Source organism: Toxotes jaculatrix, chromosome 3 (assembly GCF_017976425.1).
Source record: "Toxotes jaculatrix isolate fToxJac2 chromosome 3, fToxJac2.pri, whole genome shotgun sequence".
Lineage (NCBI taxonomy): Eukaryota > Metazoa > Chordata > Actinopteri > Toxotidae > Toxotes > Toxotes jaculatrix.
Window position 1 is genome coordinate 24331320 of NC_054396.1, and position 20266 is coordinate 24351585.

General features: G+C 40.9%; 1 protein-coding gene across 1 annotated transcript; it reads left to right on the top strand.

The window, feature by feature from the left end:
• The first annotated feature begins 637 nt into the window (after window positions 1-637).
• On the top strand, window positions 638-19816 carry slc2a1b (solute carrier family 2 member 1b). The gene is made up of 10 exons (XM_041033210.1): window positions 638-1117; window positions 9280-9375; window positions 13317-13477; window positions 14139-14379; window positions 14552-14714; window positions 14914-15101; window positions 15375-15479; window positions 15876-15977; window positions 16090-16293; window positions 16853-19816. Exons 1-10 carry the CDS (start codon window positions 1103-1105, stop codon window positions 17048-17050), a joined length of 1473 nt encoding a protein of 490 aa, XP_040889144.1. The 5' UTR covers window positions 638-1102; the 3' UTR covers window positions 17051-19816.
• Window positions 19817-20266: the final 450 nt, after the last annotated feature.

Genomic DNA, 20266 nt, shown 5'->3' on the forward strand with positions numbered 1-20266 from the left:
ATTATTTTCATTATTTTCGTGATCAGTCAGTTAATCATTTGGTTTATGAACTGTCAGACAAGAGTGAACAATGTCCATCAGTTTCTCAGAATCCAAGATGAAGTCTTCATGCGTTTTGTTTTGTTTGACTAACAGTCCAAAAGCCAAAGATATTCTAATTACTGTAATATAAAAACAGAGAATAAAAAGAGATCCTTCCTATTTGAGAGAGTTTTAGGGAAATTTTGCTTCATCTATCAATGGATGAACTGATTGTTTAAGTGCTGCAGCACCTGTTATCTAATCTTAACCTATAGTAACACTTTAACACAAGTTTTTTTTTTTTTTTTTTAACCATTCATATGTTCATGGCATTTTACTGTTATATACTGTTGCTGCTCATCACCGGGGTTTCATGTGTAAAATCTAAAGCACAAGTACATCAAACTTGTTAAACCAGTAACTGAGTAAACGTAGTTACTTTTCAGCACTGGTTTTATTCCTACCTTTACATAAGTAAAGGAGCTGAATGCTGCTTTCAGCTTGCATCCCTAACACACCTCCCTCTGTTTAAATGGGGCTCGGTCATTGGCTGCTTGCAGAGACCGGGCCTCCACCGCTGCACAGACACACCCCCGCACACTCACAAAAAAAGAATTGCGTCAGCTGATATATTAACCACCCAGGCGCAAGTCACCAAAGATCTGTTTCCATGAAACAGACCAGACGGTACAGCTCCAGAAACTAAGCGGCGCCTACATCCTGGAAGACTTAACATCCACGAAGCGGTGAACTGAAGCTGCTGAAATTAAAAAAAAAAAAAAAAAGAACGACGGAAGAGAAACAAGAGGCGAGCTCCAACTGAAGCTGCCGGGCTTTTTAAGAGGAAACAACGGGAAAAAGGCTTTAAACCTAAAAAAAAAAAAAAAAGCAAGACTGAATTTTTTCTTTTTAAATCAGCCTTTAAGATGACTGATTTCTGAACGAAGCCAAAGGGAGACCCCCCCCCCCCCTCCTCTCTCCTCCCTTCCTCCGGAGGAAATTCTTCAGTCAAGTTTGACAGAAGAAAAAGTAACAGCAACAACAAGACAAGAGTATTTCCGTCGCAGCTCCATCTGCCACCATGGACTCTGGAAAGGTAATTATTTGTGACTCACTTCCACACCACCACCACTCTCTAAATCCTCGTCAGACCTGTTATAGGCTGCCGGCGCTCCGGGTCTCCCTCAGCCGGAGAGTTCAGCGGGTTCGCAGCGCACGCGATAGCGACTTATCAAAAAAATTGTAGACGGGTAATCGATTAATCAGTCGGTTCAGCTGGCTCTGTTGGGGTTTTGGGACGGTTGGTCAGACTAGACAAGGCATTTGAAAACATCTCCTGCTCTGAGAACCGGTTACCGCCATGCCGTTTTTTTTTTTTGTTTTTTTTAACCACGCGTACTGTCGCGTTATCGTGGCCCTTCAGCTGGACAGGTCTGATGCTACACGCGATGGTTGTGTGTGTCTCTTGCCATTTTCCGCTGAGACACAACAAACAGCACATTTCCGGGGAAAAACCGAGAGCCCACCGGGGGAATATATTTCCCAACCTCCTCCTCGGGCTGTTTGCTTCAGTCCTTTTTTTTTTTTTTTTTTTTGTGTGTGTGTGTGTGTGTTGTTGCTTCCAGTGGTGTTCAGCTGTTTGTCTGAAGTTAAACAGAAGTTGAGCACGTGCTAATTAACATCACGTGGTCAGGGTCCTCATACCTGACTTAAGCTCAGGATTGTGCTCAGGTAGGTGCAGATGAAGCCCAGTACATGGAAATTGTAGAGTGACTCAGCTTCATGGAAAAAGTTAAAAACACTGTAGGAGGTGGTATGAAGACGGTTTGAGTTCTAGCGAAGTAAAGCAAATTCAGGGAAGTGGCAGCGCGGTTTAATTTGTGTTGCTTGCATTAAAACCTGCCCTGGCACCTATTGTCTTGGTTAGGTGGGGTCCTAACCACGAAACACTTGGCTTCGTCCAGGTTTATGGACTTTGGATTTGTTTCAGGTAGAAGTACGGATTCATACAGTGTAATTTCACTTTTCAACCTAATGTTATGTAACTTATAGTACAAATTATAGTACAGTCACTTGCATTATTTACACAGCTTCTCCCTCAAAATCTGACATTAATGACGTCTAACTTAACATTTTTTACCCTCTTAGAGCTTTGTTCTCAACAACAGCAAGCTTTGTTTGGGTCTCAAAACTCACCCCAGCCCTCTAATTTTCCTCAACAAAGAATAAAAATGCTAATTGGGGTCAAGCATACAGTTGACCTGCTGTGTTTTTAATGAAACAGCCCCCTAAACATTTGATTCCTGACAGATACGACAGCACAGGTATTTTAATTGGGAGCCCAGAGCCAGCAACCAGCCTCACATTGAACAGGCTTAGTGGCACAGGCTTAATTTCTCTCCATCCTCTGCCTTTCAGCAATCTGCCAACTCCTGCCCTCCTTAAGACAGTTCAGTAGATGTACTTTCATCTGCATGACTACCTCCCTTCACTATGTCTTAGAGTGTAGCTGTCAGCCATGTCCTAATGAGGCGTAATGAGGCTTTGCTGCAAAAGTTGGGGTAAAGAGATCTAGGAGGGTTTTAATTGGAAGGAACAAGCAAGCAAGCGAGAGGGCTGTACAATATGATCTCTCATGTATATATATGTATATATATATCATGTGATGATAGGAAAGCTTCTGTCGTTTTATATTGTGCTCTATTGTCTATTGTGTCGTAAATCACACTCTTTATGGCACAGTCTTTCATCATTTGGACGACATGGTTGGCCCAGAAAACAGTACCTTGAAAATTAAATAAAACACCTCTAACCTCTTTTACCACCTATACAAGAATCATGTCAAACAGTACCAGAGAATCTACAAGTGAAAGCCACAAAAGTGCAGTCGGGTGCTGAGAAAATTCACTTCTCTTGAAAGAGAATGGTTTTGCACACACTGCGCTGATCTCCACCTCTCTCACTGTTTGATAAAACAAAAAGGCTCGTGCAGGGCATCATTTAATGTCACCCATTTTGCTTTAATAAATCGAACTGAGCGGAGGCGTTAACTTTGTGCTCTTTAAGCCTTTGGTCCAACATCTGTAACTTTTCATTGACCATGCTGCGAGTCAGTTTGAACTGTCGGTCTGATGTGTTCTTTGCCTTTAGCTGCATTATTTGACCTGAGCTAAATAATACTATAGTATCTGAATATACTGAGAGATTATCTGGGCAACAAGATTTGTTGGATTAGCTACTTGGGAAATACACTTTGTAGGTGTTTGACAGTGTTAAGTAGATTTTAAATTGGAAACATATTAAATAAATGCAGATTTTAAGCAGTTTTACAATCGTTAGCTCTGCAGAGAAGGTTATGTTTTCACCTGCGTTTGTTCATTTGTCAGCAGGATTACTCAAAAAGTACTGGACCACTTTGCACCAAACTTGGTGGAGGGATGGGGTATGGACCAGGGGAGAGCTCTTTAAGTTGTGGTGCGGGTTCAGTAAAAAGGGGTGGATCCAGGGATTTTTTAAAAATAAGTTTCCTTAATATTTGTATTGCGCTTAACAGATAACTCTTTGCCTTTGTGTTTACCAAGAGTATATACAGCACATACAGGTAAATAAGCACTTTTTAAAATGATGATAATGATGATAAGATAAGCTGTTTGTCTTTGTTCTGTATTGTGTAAATACAAGTTACTAATAACCGTGGGTACTAGGAAACTTTTACAGTTACAGGACTCATAGTCAGTTCAGTAGAAAACATGTTTTAGAAAATGCAGGCAAATTTTCCTGATACTTTTATATTATTATTCATCATTATTCATCAGGGTTTCTGCCCACAATTACTGTAAAAATCAGGGATACTTTCACTTACAGGAAGGTTTTTACTCTACATGCACCTGGATGAGATTTACCAGAAACATAAACCAGAGGAAGATATTTAATTACAGAAACACAATGCTTTTGTTCTGTTTACCAGTGTTTCATAATCTCACTTTTTTTTTTTTAATCAAACCCTTAGCAACCACAGGGAAAAAAATAAATAATAAAAACAGAACTTCTTAAAAGCATTACAAATGGCACGCACAGAACAAATTAGGCATAAATTAGTCAAAGTATCTCGGCCATAACTTCAATACCTTTAATGACATAGGTGTTTGTCAAGAATTACACCCGTCCCTGGCACACCAAAAAGGCTAAAAGAAATTTGTGAATTGTCCCCACAGCTCAGATCAGGATGAGGTGGTTTTGGGGCTGAATAGAGAAAAGTGGGTGGAGGGGATTTCAGGACACATATTGGATTCCCCACAGCTGTGTAAACTGAGACTGAAGAAGTGACGTATGGTGGGACGTGATGGCAGCAGCGTAGGCCTTAGCCACGAGCACACTGGCAAGGAGGAACAGAACCAACTCAGCCAAGTTACAGAGAACTGCCTGCTTCTGCTTTAATTCTTTTTTTTTTTTTCCCCCAGTTCTATCTGAGATATTCATCATTTTAAATAAAACAGCCTCCTCAGTCTCTTGGCTTGAAATTGACCTGCTCTTTGCACTTTTGTGTTGAAATTAGAGAGTTTCTTCAAGGAGGTTTGCCTCAATATTTTCCCTTTGGCATCTGTTATTTTGACTTTACTACAAAATACAAAATGTAATCTATATGATCTACCTATGGTATGTTAGATCATACCTAAAAAGTGCTCCTATCTCATCTAGTCTTGTTGACATTTAGATACAGATTATCTGCTTTGGATTCCTTGCAGACATTCTTTGTTGTGGCCAAACCCTCACAGGTTTCTTGCAAGAAATAGGTTTACCACTGCCTTATTATGTTTTGGAGGATGTACGTCACACATCTGTCAGCAGACTTTGCTCATCAGACCTCAGGGTAAAGTTTTGTCGTTTGACTCTTTGTGTGTTTAAGCATTAGCAGATGTATTTCGATGTAGAATGAATCACATTTAATAATTTAGTGTGCGCTTTTAGAGTTAGAGAGGACACAGGATCGTGTTTTATGTTTGGTGAATCTCATGGATCACCTTTATGTTTAAAGAGGCTCTGGATGTTGGGTGAGGCTGGGCTCAAACATAAATAGTGAAACCACGGTTTATATTAGCTGTTATGTTTGCACATATCCTAATTTGGATATGTTTGGATATAACTAATTTCCTCTTTTCACTTTATTGTCATGAGCCCAATAAAAGTGCCTATGATTTGTCTACGTGACTGAGAGGAGTGAAGGCATGGTTGACTGTCTAAATGTTCGCGCAGATCTTCTGCTAATTTACCTTTTGCCACATAAATTTGCTGTATTAAAGGGATCTAGATCAGTCCTGGTGGCTGCTGTCCGTGTTTACCAGATAAGAGCCGAGAAGTTGTGATGCCAGGCAACTGAAGCTACAGTCAGCGGTGTCAGTTCTGCACTGCAGCCATGATAGCCATCATTGTTTTACTTTTCACATGCAAAGACGACATATTTGCATGGATGAGGAGGCATTTACATGAAGTTAAGGCACAGGAAGGCGAGAGTGAATATCACCCTCATGAGTCAGCCAAATGCTGATACAATTATGTTTGAGACTTTTATATGCAGATTTTTTTTTTTAACGTGACTCCTACAAAATTTTCCATGTATTTAGTCAACACTATTCACTGATTCAAGCTTGAAAGAAGTAAAGTTGGCTTTCAGGGGCACGGTGGGAAAGTAGCACCAAAGTCAAACCAAATGCTGGTGGATTTTGGCAGCTGACTTTGTCTGCTGAAGCGTCATTTTGCCAGTTCCAGTCACAGGTTTTTTTTCCCCCCTTTTTTTTCCTTTAAATGCAGGTTAACACTGAACCCTTGTAAACTGCAAAGCACTGACTACCAGTATTTCAACAGTGGCACATGGACATTTTTTTCCTTTTGCTCACTGCATGTTATTCAGAAATAATCCTCTTGTTTCAAGCTGTTTTTGGAAAATAGCAATAGTTGGCCTCAGAGTGAAATCCTACTCCTCTAATCAGATTTGAAGCTACGTGTAGATTAATGTGGTACACGGTGTAATGCCGGGTTCTTGTGAATTGCTAACTAAGCCGTCATGTGTAAGTAAAAAAAAAAAAAATACTCTGACCTCTGTTTACACATGTAAACACAACTGAAAGCTGCAGCTGAGCGAAACGTGCCTCGAGGATCACTAAGGGTACTGTAGAGAAACAAGGCACCGGATGAGGACTGGTCAGTCGTGGTGGCTTCAAGGTTGCAGTCATAAAATAGCTGGTTTGGGTGTGACTTCATTGTTTCCCTAGTGATGAGGTCAACTATTGTGCTGCTGCCTCTGGTTTCTTTGTATAAGGAACCGTATTAATCTCACCTAGGTTGTTGTCTTGGTATTGAACAAAGGCGCAGAGGAGGTTTTGCTGACATTTGTGTGAGTCATTGCGAGTGTTAGACTGATTCATCTTTATCTTCATCGATTTAACCAGTAAACAACAACCATTTATTAACAATGGAACATCTGGATTTCCCTCAGTTTTAGGTGAAAACATTGTGATTACTATACACATATGGTACATACAGACACTGAGGCCAGGCTGAGGGAGGTCTCCTGGCATGTGGGTTAAAGGTAAAGATGTCACAGAGGAGTGTTTCGTTACACGTGAGCACACACTGCCATCCCCACTTTTCAAATAATTCCAGCTATTTCCTTGAGGGGGTGAGACTGAGACTTACACAAACCCCAGTGATGACTTGTCCCACAGGGGACAGACAGGATTCCTCTGTTTATAGTTTTAAAAAAAAAAAAAAAAAAAAAAAAAAAAGCAGCTGATAGTAAACTGGATCCTCGTTTCTAATCAGCTGTGGAGCTGCGGCTTTTACTGAATGACATTCTAGTTGGTCTTCTTGTTGGCAGCATGGCCCCTTTAAGTCTGAAGTGTGTGTGTGTGTGTGTGTTTACATACTGTGCCTAAACAGTTCTGTCGTGGACTTGATGACCCTCTGTAACAAGAGAGCCTATTGGCTCAGAGGTGTAGGCGGGTCTTTCCAGCCAGACCCTTTTTTTTACATTTTTTTTTTTAAACTGAGCATGCTGGAGTGACTTCCTCCCAAAACACGCACAGAGGTTTTTTTCTTCCTCGTTTTTCTGCTCCCCTCCCTCTTCACTGTGCAGGGGAGGAATTCTGGCTCTCACAAAAAAGTTTCAAACTCGTGTGTTACCCAAGCTGCTTCTGTCACAAAGAGTTACAGATTTAAAAGTAGCCTCCAGCACTTTCGTGATATTACTCCGGAGCATACACAATCCTTTCAAATTGCTTCTGAGTACTACCCTTTTAATGAAACCTTGTGGGGTCGGTTCTTTTATCTTCTTCTTTGCAAACTTAAATGAAGATTTCAGGAAACTTGCCTCAAGGTTTGAGACATAGGTTTTGTGGAGACACAGTGGCAGTAATCACTTTTAACTTTGCAAAAACGAATGAAGACTTAAAGCTGCTTTAAGTAAACAGCGCACCAAACGATTACTTGTATGTGAAAGGGTTTACATCACAGAGACGAACCCTGTTCTTCACTTTCCCTCAGCTCAACAGAGATTTTTAGCATCTTTCAGGAAATTGTTTTGATTTTCTGGCCTGCAACTTTTCTGTTTGGGTTCACTCTCACAGACAGACAAAGTTAACAACTAGCCGGTGAACACACTGGAGCCGTTTACCCGCAAAACAACCAGATATTTCCCTCATAAGTTGGTAAAGACTTAAAACAGAACTAAAAAGAGTGAAGGACTAAATATTGGGCTTACGTTCATCAGGTGGATAGAAATGTGACTCAAAATGAATGCTAATGTAGTTGTGTATCTATTGGATAAGTTTAAGTTATCCATTTCAGCTTGTTTTAGCTGCCCCATCCGTTAATGTAGGTTCAAACAATACTAGTACCTATTAAATTTATATTCAGTGATCCCACATTTGTAAAGGTGCAAGTTACAGTAAGCAGGGATCAACTTCTCCATGTCTTTCTCGAGGACATGTTGCCAGGATATTGTTTGTTTATGCAGTAATTTAATATCTTGATGTGTCAGTGGACTTCAGGTACTCGTGGTGTCCTTCATTTGTGACCATTCTCACTGTGGTGGACACCTTAATTTGGAAAAATAACTGGAAGTTGCTGTAAAATTATTTGTCTTCTGGCAGTTTTTGAGGAAGAAGGTACATCACTGCTGGTTTTGTCTGCACGTGATAAAGAAAAGAGATTTCAAGGTGACATCTACCCTCATCAAGGTCAGGTCTTTTTGTTGCCATAACATAATGAACCTATCCAGTGTGAATCATTGTGGCAAAGGATTGGTGTGAATCACAGGACTTCATGGCAAAACATTAATCATCCAGACATGGTGACTGATGGTGAGATAGCAAAGATGGAAATAGTAAGCAAATGTGCTGTTTGCTCTAAAATTAATCTGAAGTACGTGCACTCTGAGGCACATACATCTTAACTTACATTATTTCTAGTTCTCCGTCTACACTTACACACTTAAAACTCGCTAGAAGTATGAGAGGAAGAAGCAGAAATAAATGATGGTGGCTTTGGATGGACAACAACAAAAAGGTAAATTGTGGCTTTAGGCTTTTTGCCTGTCTGAAAGGAGGAAATAGACAGCGACATACTTCTCTCTGGTTTATTAACTTTTTGGTATGAGGAAAATCTCTACTAATCTACTGGGCTCTACTGAGATCAAGCTTAAAATGAGCTCTGTAATAACAGGAACACGGACAACAATGTCAGTCATAACACATAAAAACACCTGGGTCTAACCTGGACCTGTTACAAAAAGTAGATTTACTCAGTTATCTGGATCCCGGAGCCCTCTCAGAGCACAAACACTGACTTATGTCAAAAGGCACAACCTGAGTTTTACACTACAAAAATTGTCCTTATAAGTCGTGCTTCCTGGAGCAGGTGCCTGTCTGAGTATTGGATTTGTCCAGTAAGAGTTTGATGATACATTTCTCTATCTCTTCCTTGTTCCTCATGAGCCCATCCCTTCAAGTGTCCTAACCTGTCTTTTATGGGCTGTCCATTTTCACCGTGTTGCATAACCCTGGCCTGATACCACGCATATTCGAGATATTTCTGGATATTTTTAACAGTGCATTTGTTATGAACACACAGTGAAGATAAAATAAGAGGCAGCCCAACCTAAAAAGAAAAAGAATTGATTTGTCCACTGGATAAAATGTCGAGCAACTGGTCAAACTGGTCTTGTCACTGACAGTACTTCTCTTACTCTCTGTTTACTTGCAGCAAATAACGTTCCCGCTGTTGATGAGTGTTGGAACAGCCGTGATCGGCTCCCTGCAGTTTGGCTACAACACCGGTGTCATCAATGCCCCTCAAAAGGTGAGAGAAATCCGAGTGTGCACAGGTCACTGTTCAGTCTGCTTCTCCACATCAGTTTTAAGGTTTGTTTTATGCTACTATTAGTGTTATTCATACAATTGATCAGCCTCGCTGCCAACCTAGTCCCAGTGCTTGCTGTTCACTCATTTGTTGTACTGGAGAACAGGACAGAAAGTGGAGGGGGGCCGGGTGGTGGAGATAATAATAGCTGCATTTAGGCTAAGGTCCAAGGACATCTGTATTAACAGACTCTGAGCAATTCCTGAGTAAAAGACTGTGTCCATGCCCAAAATTGGACCTCTGCTGACCAGCAAACAGGCTGGGAAAAGCTAGAGAAGGAAATTCAAGGGAAATTAAATACAAGAGGTAGACAGTCACTGATCCCCATAACAAAACAAGGTAAAAGAAAAGATGATTTTATGCCCCCTGAGGACTAAAGCTACAGTAGGTTTTATTAACAGGCAGGTACACTAAAGACATTAATTTCCTAAGGAATGTCTATATTGCATTGTGTGTAAATAACTTATGTCTGGCCATTTTGCGTTGGTGTGAACACACCCTGTGGCTACACAGCTGCTCCTCCACAGGTCACAGGTGTGTTGCCAGACAGGCCGGAGCTTCGTCTGCTCTTTTTTTTTTTTTCTTTAATTTTCCTTTGACATACTCAGAGTCCTTAGTTTGCTGTGGTGTTCTCTCTGTGAGGACAGTCTGATTTTCATCTGGACTGCTCGCCCACTATCATCATACTGTCAAAGCCATCCCGAACTTTGATGTGAATGAGGGCAGTTTTCATCAGCTGTCTCTGAAAAGTGGGAAAAGACAGTGAAGATTCCCTTACTGTATTTAGTTAAAAAGAAAGAATAGAAAAAAGGAAATTGAAAGAGGCGGAAGAGGGATTCTGGGTAAAGATATTATCTTTTTTCTGTTTCTTCTTGAGTCCTAGAGAGAAGAGGAAGTGGGCAGCTGAGGTTTAAGAGCTTAATTTAAGGCTGTGGGACATTTGCGCAAAAATTGTGATGGATCGTCATGGATTGTGCAAATGCGATAGTAATGAAAGTCAGACCAAACAGTCCCAAACCTAAAGATATTCAAATTTACAGTAAAACAAAGATAAGCAGCCAATCCTCCTTTTTGACACTTTTTGCTCAAAAATGACTAAATTACTAATGAAGCTTATCATAATAACCAATTTTTTCTATTTTTGGCTGATCAGTAGAGCCCTCTTTCCCTACTTGCTAAAAAGCAATCAAGACCTACACATATTTCATAATATTTAATTTTGTATTTTGCCTCGAGAACACTGCAGTGGTTATTCCAGCAAAAATGTTTCTCCACCATGAAAACAGCACGTGTTCCTCTTCACCGAGTGCATTGTGAGTGGCTGAGTGAGGGGCTACACAGCGAGAGGGAGGCGGGGAGTATGTCGTCTGTTACGCACGGGGCTAGTATGAGCCTGCCCCCTTGGGTCTTTATCCCCTTCCCAATACCTAGCTGTGGTCTCACGCACACACACAAGCTCTCAGGTTCAAGCAGGGTCACGTGCAAACAGTTCAAGACTGACTGTGCTGAAAAACAGTTACTCAAGGCTGGATCTTAATCCTTTTTTGGCTAATGACCACTTAAGAGGCTATAATTGTGCAAATACAAGTTTTTTTTTATAGCAACAACACTTCAGATTATCACCAACACCTCCCCCCTCTGTGCTCCACTGTGTGATAAAGGCTGCAGTGATGCTGCTGGTGCCCGTGGTGCAGCCCTTCCGCTGTGTTGGAGGGTCTCTGATTGGATATGCTTTTTCAAGGGCCTTGTTCCAGCTCGCTGTCCTGTCCTCCTCCTCCTTCTCCTCCTGCATGCCTGCCTGTTCCACACTGCACATAATATCCTTGTTTGGGAAGCCATGTAATCGAGGAGGACATTTTTTTCTTTGTTAATAAGAGTTAGAGCTTTTACAGTTAACTGAGATACATTTTCTTTTTGTTTTTAAGGGTCTTCTTTCTTTGAGTTTATAGCTGTTCACGTTAGCTATTAGGCTGCTCCTCCTGAAGCAGTACATGTCAATAATACTTCTTATTGCTTCCAGGATCATTCTTTATAAAAGTAAAAGCTGCCCTGAAAGACAAGACAAGAAACTATATGTTTGCCACTTCTTAAAAAATATGTACTCAAGTGATAACATCAGCTGTTAGAATCATTTTATTTTATTTTCTTCTTCTGTGTGTGCTGAAAACAATGCTCACCTTGACAGCCGGGCCACCAGCCAGCTCCAACAACATATGCTGACAGCCTGACAGCATGAATAGACAGCTTGTTCATTGTGTGGTTAGAGCCAGCTGGTAGTTTGGACTGTGCAGTATATTCAGATTAGACTGGGGAGAGAACACAAGATAATTATGTGACTTTACAATATCAGCTATTCAGTTCATTGCTTGCCAATCAGGGTTAGCGAAGGTGTCACTTTGGCACTGTAGCCCAGTAATTAGACTGAATTAAAATGTATTCTATCATAATTAGAACTGCCATTTCGTTTCTCTTCATTCACTTCATTTGAGATGTAGACTGAGATTTTAATCATCTTAAACAGCGTTTATCTTGTGATCAGCTCCCGTAAAATAAAACTACAGGTACAGCAGTGCTAACTTGGTTTTGACTACACCCATAAAACTCACTAACATCTACAGCGTTTGTTTGTTTGACATGTGTTTGTTTATGCTGATGAGTCGGTTATGGATTCATCATGTCCCTTTAACACAGGGCATTATGGTAAATGCCCTGTGTTAAAGGCAGCTAAAAAGCATTAGCACCGAATAAACAGCGATGCCAGATCATTTTTCCAAAACCTGCCATCCTTATCTAAACATGTGAGGTGAGCCACACAAGATATTGTCTGAGAAAGGCTATTCGGTTACAAGTGTTTTGAATGAGGGTTTCTTACTTCTGGAAGTTGTGGTGTCATTTTGCTTCTCTGAAACCTTCCTCGCAAATGTACAAACTGAAAGATCAGTTCCTCTAAATAAAGCAGGTTTTAAAGGGTAGATGTGATGGCATGAAGGTCAGGGCTACATGGCAGTATATGATGATACACTTCGTTCTACACGTACGTTCTATCACTAAGCAAGGTCTTGTGAGTGTAAGCTGACGCTCTTAACAGCGTCAGCATGTCGCTCCTGCATACGTATTCTTGCACCACAGGAAAGCCCTTGACCAGTGACGGCCTTACTATTCATAACTGGTTCAAAAGGACACTGCTGAGTATTTGATCCACATATCGTCACTGAGCTGTAGCGCACTGCGAGCTCTGGCACTAACTGCAAAGTGTTTCAAAACAAATATGGGTGATGTGACATGGGGGCACATGACAGAGATAGAGTTAACATTTCGTAACGGCAGTGGTGGTAGCGGAGGGTCAGAGGCATACTGCTGGAGTCACAGAGTTGTGTGAGATCGCAGACTGGGTGGTGACCTTTCTGAATCATATGAGAAGTGTCACTGTGACGCAGACATAAACAGACACACACTCTGCTGCTCCAGCTCCTCTGGGCGTGTTTGTCAACACACAGTCGCCTGTAATGGAGACGGTGGAGCAGTGTGGGGTGGGCCAACCAAGAAATCAGGAAGTGATGGTTTTCATGCAGCGCTGCCATCAGCTGGTCGCACAGAAAACGCCCAGCTAACACTATGTATGGGCCTCAGCAAGCTCATGATCTGAGTCTGAAGAGCTTCATTAACTGTAACGATGACATTAAAACTGTGACATAATACCACTTCTGTAATGATGATTCCCTGTTTTTAGGTTCAAATAGTTTTTGTGTTTCATTATGTAATACGATAAAGTATAATCCTATTCATAGTGCAGTGTGGAATCCTGTTAGCAACGCCAGTTCAGAACAACTTCCTTGTTTACTTGTACAAAAACATTAAAAAAATTTTTTTAACTGTTGCAGATCATCGAGGGCTTCATCAACGACACGTGGTATCAGCGCTACGAGGAGCCCATCACCAAGAACTCCCTAACAGCCATCTGGTCCACCGCCGTCTCCATTTTCTCTGTCGGTGGCATCTTAGGCTCCTTCTCTGTTGGACTTTTTGTCAACAGCTTAGGAAGGTAATTAGTGAATAAAATCCTTGCTGGTGTTAAAATAGCACACTAGCCTTGGACTTTTGTAACAACTAAATAGCAATTCAGCAACCGACACACCTACATTCATGCAGGGTGCATGATGTTCCCTTGCAGTTCCAGGAGGAGAACAGATTGTTTTTTTTTGTTTTTTTTTGTTTTTTTGTATTACAGAATTACTTGATTTTCTGTGGAAAAACACAAATAGCCTCTGTTGCAATTAACACTGGAGACTAAAGCCAGGATTAGTTGATGAAAATGCAGGAGATGAAGGAGGAGAGTCGGCAGATGATGAAGGAGAAAAAGGTGACAATCAGGGAGCTTATCCGGTCACCCCTCTACCGCCAGCCCCTCATCGTCGCTATTGTCCTGCAGCTCTCCAGGAGGAGAACAGATTGTTTTTTTTTGTTTTGTTTTGTTTTTTTGTATTACAGAATTACTTGATTTTCTGTGGAAAAACACAAATAACCTCTGTTGCAATTAACACTGGAGACTAAAGCCAGGATTAGTTGATGAAAATGGCAATTTGTTGACTCAAAAAAGTGGATTGGATCTAGTGTTAAGAAACATAATATTACGTAAAGATTTGATATTTGATATTGATCCTCAACATGTGAATTGAATGCCAGAATGAAAATCTTGTCTACAGGAAGAACTCAATGCTGGCGGCTAATGTCCTGGCCTTCATTGCGGCTGCTCTGATGGGATTTTCGAAGATGGCGGCCTCCTGGGAAATGCTGATCATTGGTCGTTTTACGGTGGGCCTCTACTCCGGCCTCTCCACGGGCTTTGTACCCATGTATGTAGGGGAGGTTTCCCCAACGTCTCTACGAGGCGCCCTGGGCACCCTGCACCAGCTGGGTATTGTTGTTGGCATCCTCATTGCACAGGTCGGTGGACAAGAGTTATTCCAGTAGATTTATTGTAATACTGTAATGTGGACAGTGAAGTGTATTGATTATCCTATCAGAAATCAGATGTTTTGTTATTCTTACAAAGGCTTTCTAGAGGCTTTACAGGTGGATCATGTCTCGATTGTGTGTGTGTCTGGGTTGGTTTCAGGTGTTTGGAATGGACTTAATCATGGGCAACAGCAGCTTGTGGCCGCTCCTGTTGGGCTTCACCTTCATCCCAGCTGTGATACAGTGCGTCCTGCTGCCTCTCTGCCCCGAGAGCCCCCGTTTCCTGCTCATCAACAAGAACGAAGAGAGCAAGGCCAAGACTGGTGAGTCCACATCCATGAAGCTGTATTGTTGATTTCTTTAAAATTGTTTTTTAATCTGGTAGTGCTGCATATATCTGTAAATCTGTAAAATGCTCAAAAGATGTAATCAAAAGAAAATGACAAAGAAAAATGAAGCTGGACAAAAGAAAGAGTGTAGTGTGTTAACAATCTCCTTTTTTTTCTTCTCTGCACATTTCAGTGCTGAAAAAGCTCCGGGGCACTACAGATGTGAGTGCTGACATGCAGGAGATGAAGGAGGAGAGTCGGCAGATGATGAAGGAGAAAAAGGTGACAATCAGGGAGCTTATCCGGTCACCCCTCTACCGCCAGCCCCTCATCGTCGCTATTGTCCTGCAGCTCTCCCAGCAGCTGTCTGGCATCAACGCTGTGAGTTTCCAGAGCCAGACATTACACCACTGTTCCCTCTGAGAAATGTCTCTGAGATTGTGAAGAAAAGACACAGAAACCCAGTAACAACGTCTTTTCTCTGACCTGCTTGGCACACAGCCGCATGCAGTTTCACACTGGAACTACATCATAAATAGATAAAAGAGTAGAATAAAAGATATCCTGAACATATCTACCTGCCAACTTTGGGGGGCGAGGGAAAAAAAAAACAAAACTATCTCATGTTTTCCTTTGTGGCTGTCGTACTCTCAGGTTTTCTACTACTCAACTCAAATCTTTGAGAAAGCCGGGGTCGAGCAGCCTGTCTATGCCACCATTGGAGCTGGTGTTGTTAACACAGCTTTTACTGTGGTGTCGGTGAGTACAGTATAACGTTTTAAAATTTCTAAGTGAATTTGTCATAAAAGTACAGAAAGAAAAGTGTCAGCATCAATTTATACATGTGTTCATCCTGAAATGATACAGTACACTATACTTTATTGTTGTTTTTGGACATACCAGAGGTAATTCATTTTCATCACTCTTGTGTTCTGGCAGTGCACATTTCAGAAAATCGAACAGTGTGAGGATCTCCTCTCCTAAACACAGAATCTCTTTTTGTTCGGTATTTTTCCCAAAGAATGAGTGACAGGGTTTTTAGAGCAGTGGATAGTAAAGTATAATGAACAATTTTGTAGTACAGCACTGACCTTTTTACCTCATCTTGTTTATTTATTGTGAAGTTTATTTTATTTATTATTATTTTTTTGGTAGCTGTTTGTCGTAGAACGTGCAGGACGTAGGTCCCTGCACCTGCTGGGGCTGCTGGGAATGGCTGGATCTGCTGTCCTGATGACTATTGCCTTGGCTCTGCTGGTAGGTCAACACACACACACATGCTTCAGAGTCTTATGGCAGCTTAGACATGCAGTGATTGTCCTAAAAATGATAAGTCATCTTTTTTTCTTCTTGTGCTCTGTTCCTGTAGGACCAGCTCAAGTGGATGTCATATCTGAGCATCGTGGCCATTTTTGCCTTCGTCGCATTCTTTGAGATCGGGCCGGGTCCCATCCCCTGGTTCATCGTGGCAGAGTTGTTCTCGCAGGGACCCAGGCCTTCAGCCATCGCTCTTGCTGGTTTGTCCAACTGGACCGCCAACTTCATAGTGGGAATGTGCTTCCAGTATGTGCAGGTGAGTAGAAAAAGTGACCAGAGAAGACACTGGGATCTGCTGTCTGTGTTTGTGAAGTGACACCAGTTTATCGGTCTGTAATTTCTTCCTGGACAGAACTACGTAATTTGGTATTAATTATATGGAGAGTTAAGAAATTACAGACCTGCAGAATAAGCATAACTTGACTAGAAGAAGTTACTTCACCTTATAACTTAGTAGGTGAATCTAATAACTGAATTACTAAAATCAGCCAGATGGAGGCACTTTAATGTGCAATGTTATGGTTTGACCAAAAACCTCTGCTGACACCTGACAAGGCCTAACACAAATTGATCACACATTTTGCTCACAGTGCACTGAAGAAGGTGAACACAAAGACATGCAAGTAGGAAGAGATGCTTAATTCCCAAATACATAAATGTTGAAGCTACCAAATGTCACTAAAGTAATATGAAGATCACACTGAGTTTCTCTCTCTATCTTTGAGGTGTACTGTATATTTCAAATGAAATGAATCCTCCTTACATCCTCACTGTCAGATCATTTAGGACTGAATTCTATTTACGCCTCTTTACAGGAAATCTGTGGCCCCTACGTGTTTGTCATCTTCACTGTGCTCCTGCTCGTGTTCTTCATCTTCACCTACTTCAAAGTGCCGGAGACCAAGGGCCGGACATTTGACGAGATCACGGCCGGCTTCCGCCAGACGGCCGCCATGGGAGGAGAAAAGCACTTGCCGGAGGAGCTCAACAGCCTGGGAGATTCTCAGCTCTGAGCGACTCGTTCTTAACTTTCTAACAAACTCTCTCTCTCAGAACCGAGGAGGAACGAGAAGGATCTACAAACAGGAAGTAGACAGATGAATTGGTAGAATAATTTTCACACTGTCACCACATTTCGGAGTCATTACCAAACACAGAACAGCCGAGCTCGATTCTCCAACATGACGTCGCCTGCTGCCCCTCTCAATTCACACAAAGAAACAAAAACTCAGTGGGCACTGTGTCGCCCGGTGGATGCAGAGAGGGGAGTTGAGCATAGATGGGGAAGATTTTTAATATTTTAAAGAAGGAAAAGGAGTGCCTGCATCAATCAACCAGCCTTTTTTTTAAACAGCTTTTTTTTCACTGAATATATTACTGACATATGCTTATGCTCTGTTCTTTGTAACCTGTTACAATAACAGTCAGTCCTGTTATTATCTGTTTAAGGAGCGCTGCAGCTGTAGAGATCCGTTCACTGTGCAAAAATACTTATTTTGGTTGATCATACTGTAATGCTGTATCACTGTAGACTCTAGCACTGTAGATGCTGCACAGCTCAACTTTGTCTCTCTCCACCAGAGGGCGCACTGTCCTTAAAAAAAGGTCCCATTGCTCCACTGATAAAGAATAAGTTGTCTGCACCTTTTTAAGTTACTGAGTACACAATCTGTCATGTGCTGGAGTTTCACTGTGAAGATTTTAATTTTCTCAATGAAATTTTGATGGTAACACTCCACGTATTATACATATTTGTTACTTATTTAATCCTGGACAATATTTTACTGTTAGAAATAATAATATAAAGAGAAATTCATTAACCGCTCATGGGTTTTGACACCATTCGTTTTAGCAGTATATCTGATGAAATCAATATTGGGTCTGTGCAAGAGGAACACTGTCTGCACAGATCAGCACCAGAGCTCTGAACTTGGAAGTGAAGTTGAATGAATAAATAAATCATCCATCCGTTTTGCCGTGACATGAGATAAGTACACACTCACAATCAGCAGCCACAAAACCAAAAATCTGTCTCACAAAACCAGAACATTTGTGAGTTTAAGTGCTCATCTATAAGAAACAAGCTTCCTCCGCCTTTGGCCTTACAGCCTTTCATTTTTCAGCAGTTTCAGGTCAGATCGACCTGATCCAGACTGAAAGCTTCTGACAGCAGACAATCTTTGCTTTTAAGTGTTTCTGAGTTGACTGTCTGTATCTTTTCATACAAACAGGAGCTGCATGCTGTTCCTCTGTGACAGCCACGAAGCATCTTTAGAAGAATGAGAGGAAAAAAAAATTTGAAAAAATAAAATAATGGGGACCAAAATGAATGTGAACCTTTTGGAAATGTTTTCGTTATCCTGAAAGTGCTTGTCCACCAATGTTTGGTCAAACTCCCAGTGTTCTTTGCACTCCATGATGTCCATTATGTGTCATAGGAGGTGGACACTTACTGTTGTGTTGCAAGGCTCATTTTGTGCCTTGTGCACTGATTTCTGCAGTATTGTGTAGCTCTCGCTCTCTTTTGGTTGTGTACTATACTGTAGCTGGTGGGGGAAAAAAAAAAACAAAACTAGTCTGGTTCACTTTGGCTGGTTGTGTAAGTCGTTGTCTATGACTGCTGTATCACTTGTTTCTTCTCTTTAAATACGTTGTTTGAGGAAAGTTATCTTTTTAGCAGCACTTTATTATTCACAGTGATACTGAAACAAACACTTTGAGGTTGTTTCTATCTTTTTTTTTTTTTTTTTTTTTTTTTTTTTTTAAACCCAGTGTGGAAACTTTGTTACTGAACAGAGACTGAAGTACTGCTGATGGATTACTTGATGTTTTTGAAATGGAAATGTGTGAAACTGTATCATTTGTTCATATCTATTACGGTCTTGTATAGAGCACATTTTAGGTGTGTACACACACACACACACACATGTGAGTTGTGAGTAAATATGGTAATAATCATAACGTAATGCAGACTCTGATTCAAATTCAACCCTGTAGTCAAGAACCATTTTAATCATTCCATAATTGGTTGTTTATAGTTGTACATGGTAGATCTGTATAGTATGTTTTCTGTCGTTCAGTGGGTCAGCTCACCTGTCCTGGAAAGCACTGTAACATCCACTCTCTGTGCCTTTTTGGCTTTCACATCGCTTCACCAGCAAACTCATGAAATGGCACCTAGAGATGCACTTCCCCACACAGACCGATGTTTGCAATGATGCATTGCAAATGTCAAAACTGTATTTTATGTACATAGATTTTCACTTCTGTATGGGCATTTCATTTTTAATGTTGCCTGTTGCCTTTGAAATCTTTCCATTATGGCACAGGTTGGTGGTCTAAAAACACGGGATGATGTAAATATGAAACACTACAGCCTCACCCACTCAAAATTGATAAAATATTTAAGTTTTAGAAATTTTTTTTGATAGATAAGTTAACGATTAGTACTGTAGAGTCATATATCTCTATGCATGTAGCTTCCGCACTTGCTTTCTATTCCCTTTTGATTTGATACCTGAGGATATTGTGGCCTTATAACTAGTGATTTTAATTCAGATTTTACACAGAAGAAGTTTTGTCAATGAGATGCTTTTACTAGTGTTTTCATTTTAGTACACAGTATATTCTAATGTTTGTAATAATAAAAGATCTGTGTGTATGGTGCTGGAATGTGACCCCTGGCTGGAGAAATATGAATTGTGATGGATGATGATCTGAATGCTTCTGCAGTCTTGTATAAGTGATTTAATGGCTGAATAAAATAAATCGTACATACAGAGCTGAAGTTTTTTGGGCCATTTTGTTGCTTATTTTTTAAATTTTGGAATTCCAACTGCAGTTTACTTTTAGTTTAGTTTCTTTTTTGCCCACTTGGGGGCAGCAGAAACAAGCTGTAAACATAACACTGACGAATTATTCCATTTGGATAGAAATGGCAAACGTGGACACAAACAGGAAACTTAGCATATGTTGTTGAAAAGAAATGTATCACTAACAAAGTAAATCTGGTCGAAAGTCTTTATTGATTTATTGGAGAGTATAAGCATTTAACAGTAGGACAAAAAAAGTGTTTTTTTTTTCCCTCACTATCTGAGCAACCAGATGTGATTCTCTGGCTTCAAAGACGTCTTTGAAGGTGGCACCCACAGAAATATAATCTGATCCCTGAGTGACTGAATCTACTGTTTCTCTGTCTCCTGAAAAGCATCCATGTGAACCTTATCTGT

Bases quoted from the DNA above. Each gene is read 5' to 3' on its own strand.
- slc2a1b (XM_041033210.1), top strand. The intron at 14,715-14,913 runs GTGAGTCCACAT...TGCACATTTCAG, and splicing joins AGAGAGCAAGGCCAAGACTG to TGCTGAAAAAGCTCCGGGGC. The intron at 15,102-15,374 runs GTGAGTTTCCAG...TCGTACTCTCAG, and splicing joins AGCTGTCTGGCATCAACGCT to GTTTTCTACTACTCAACTCA.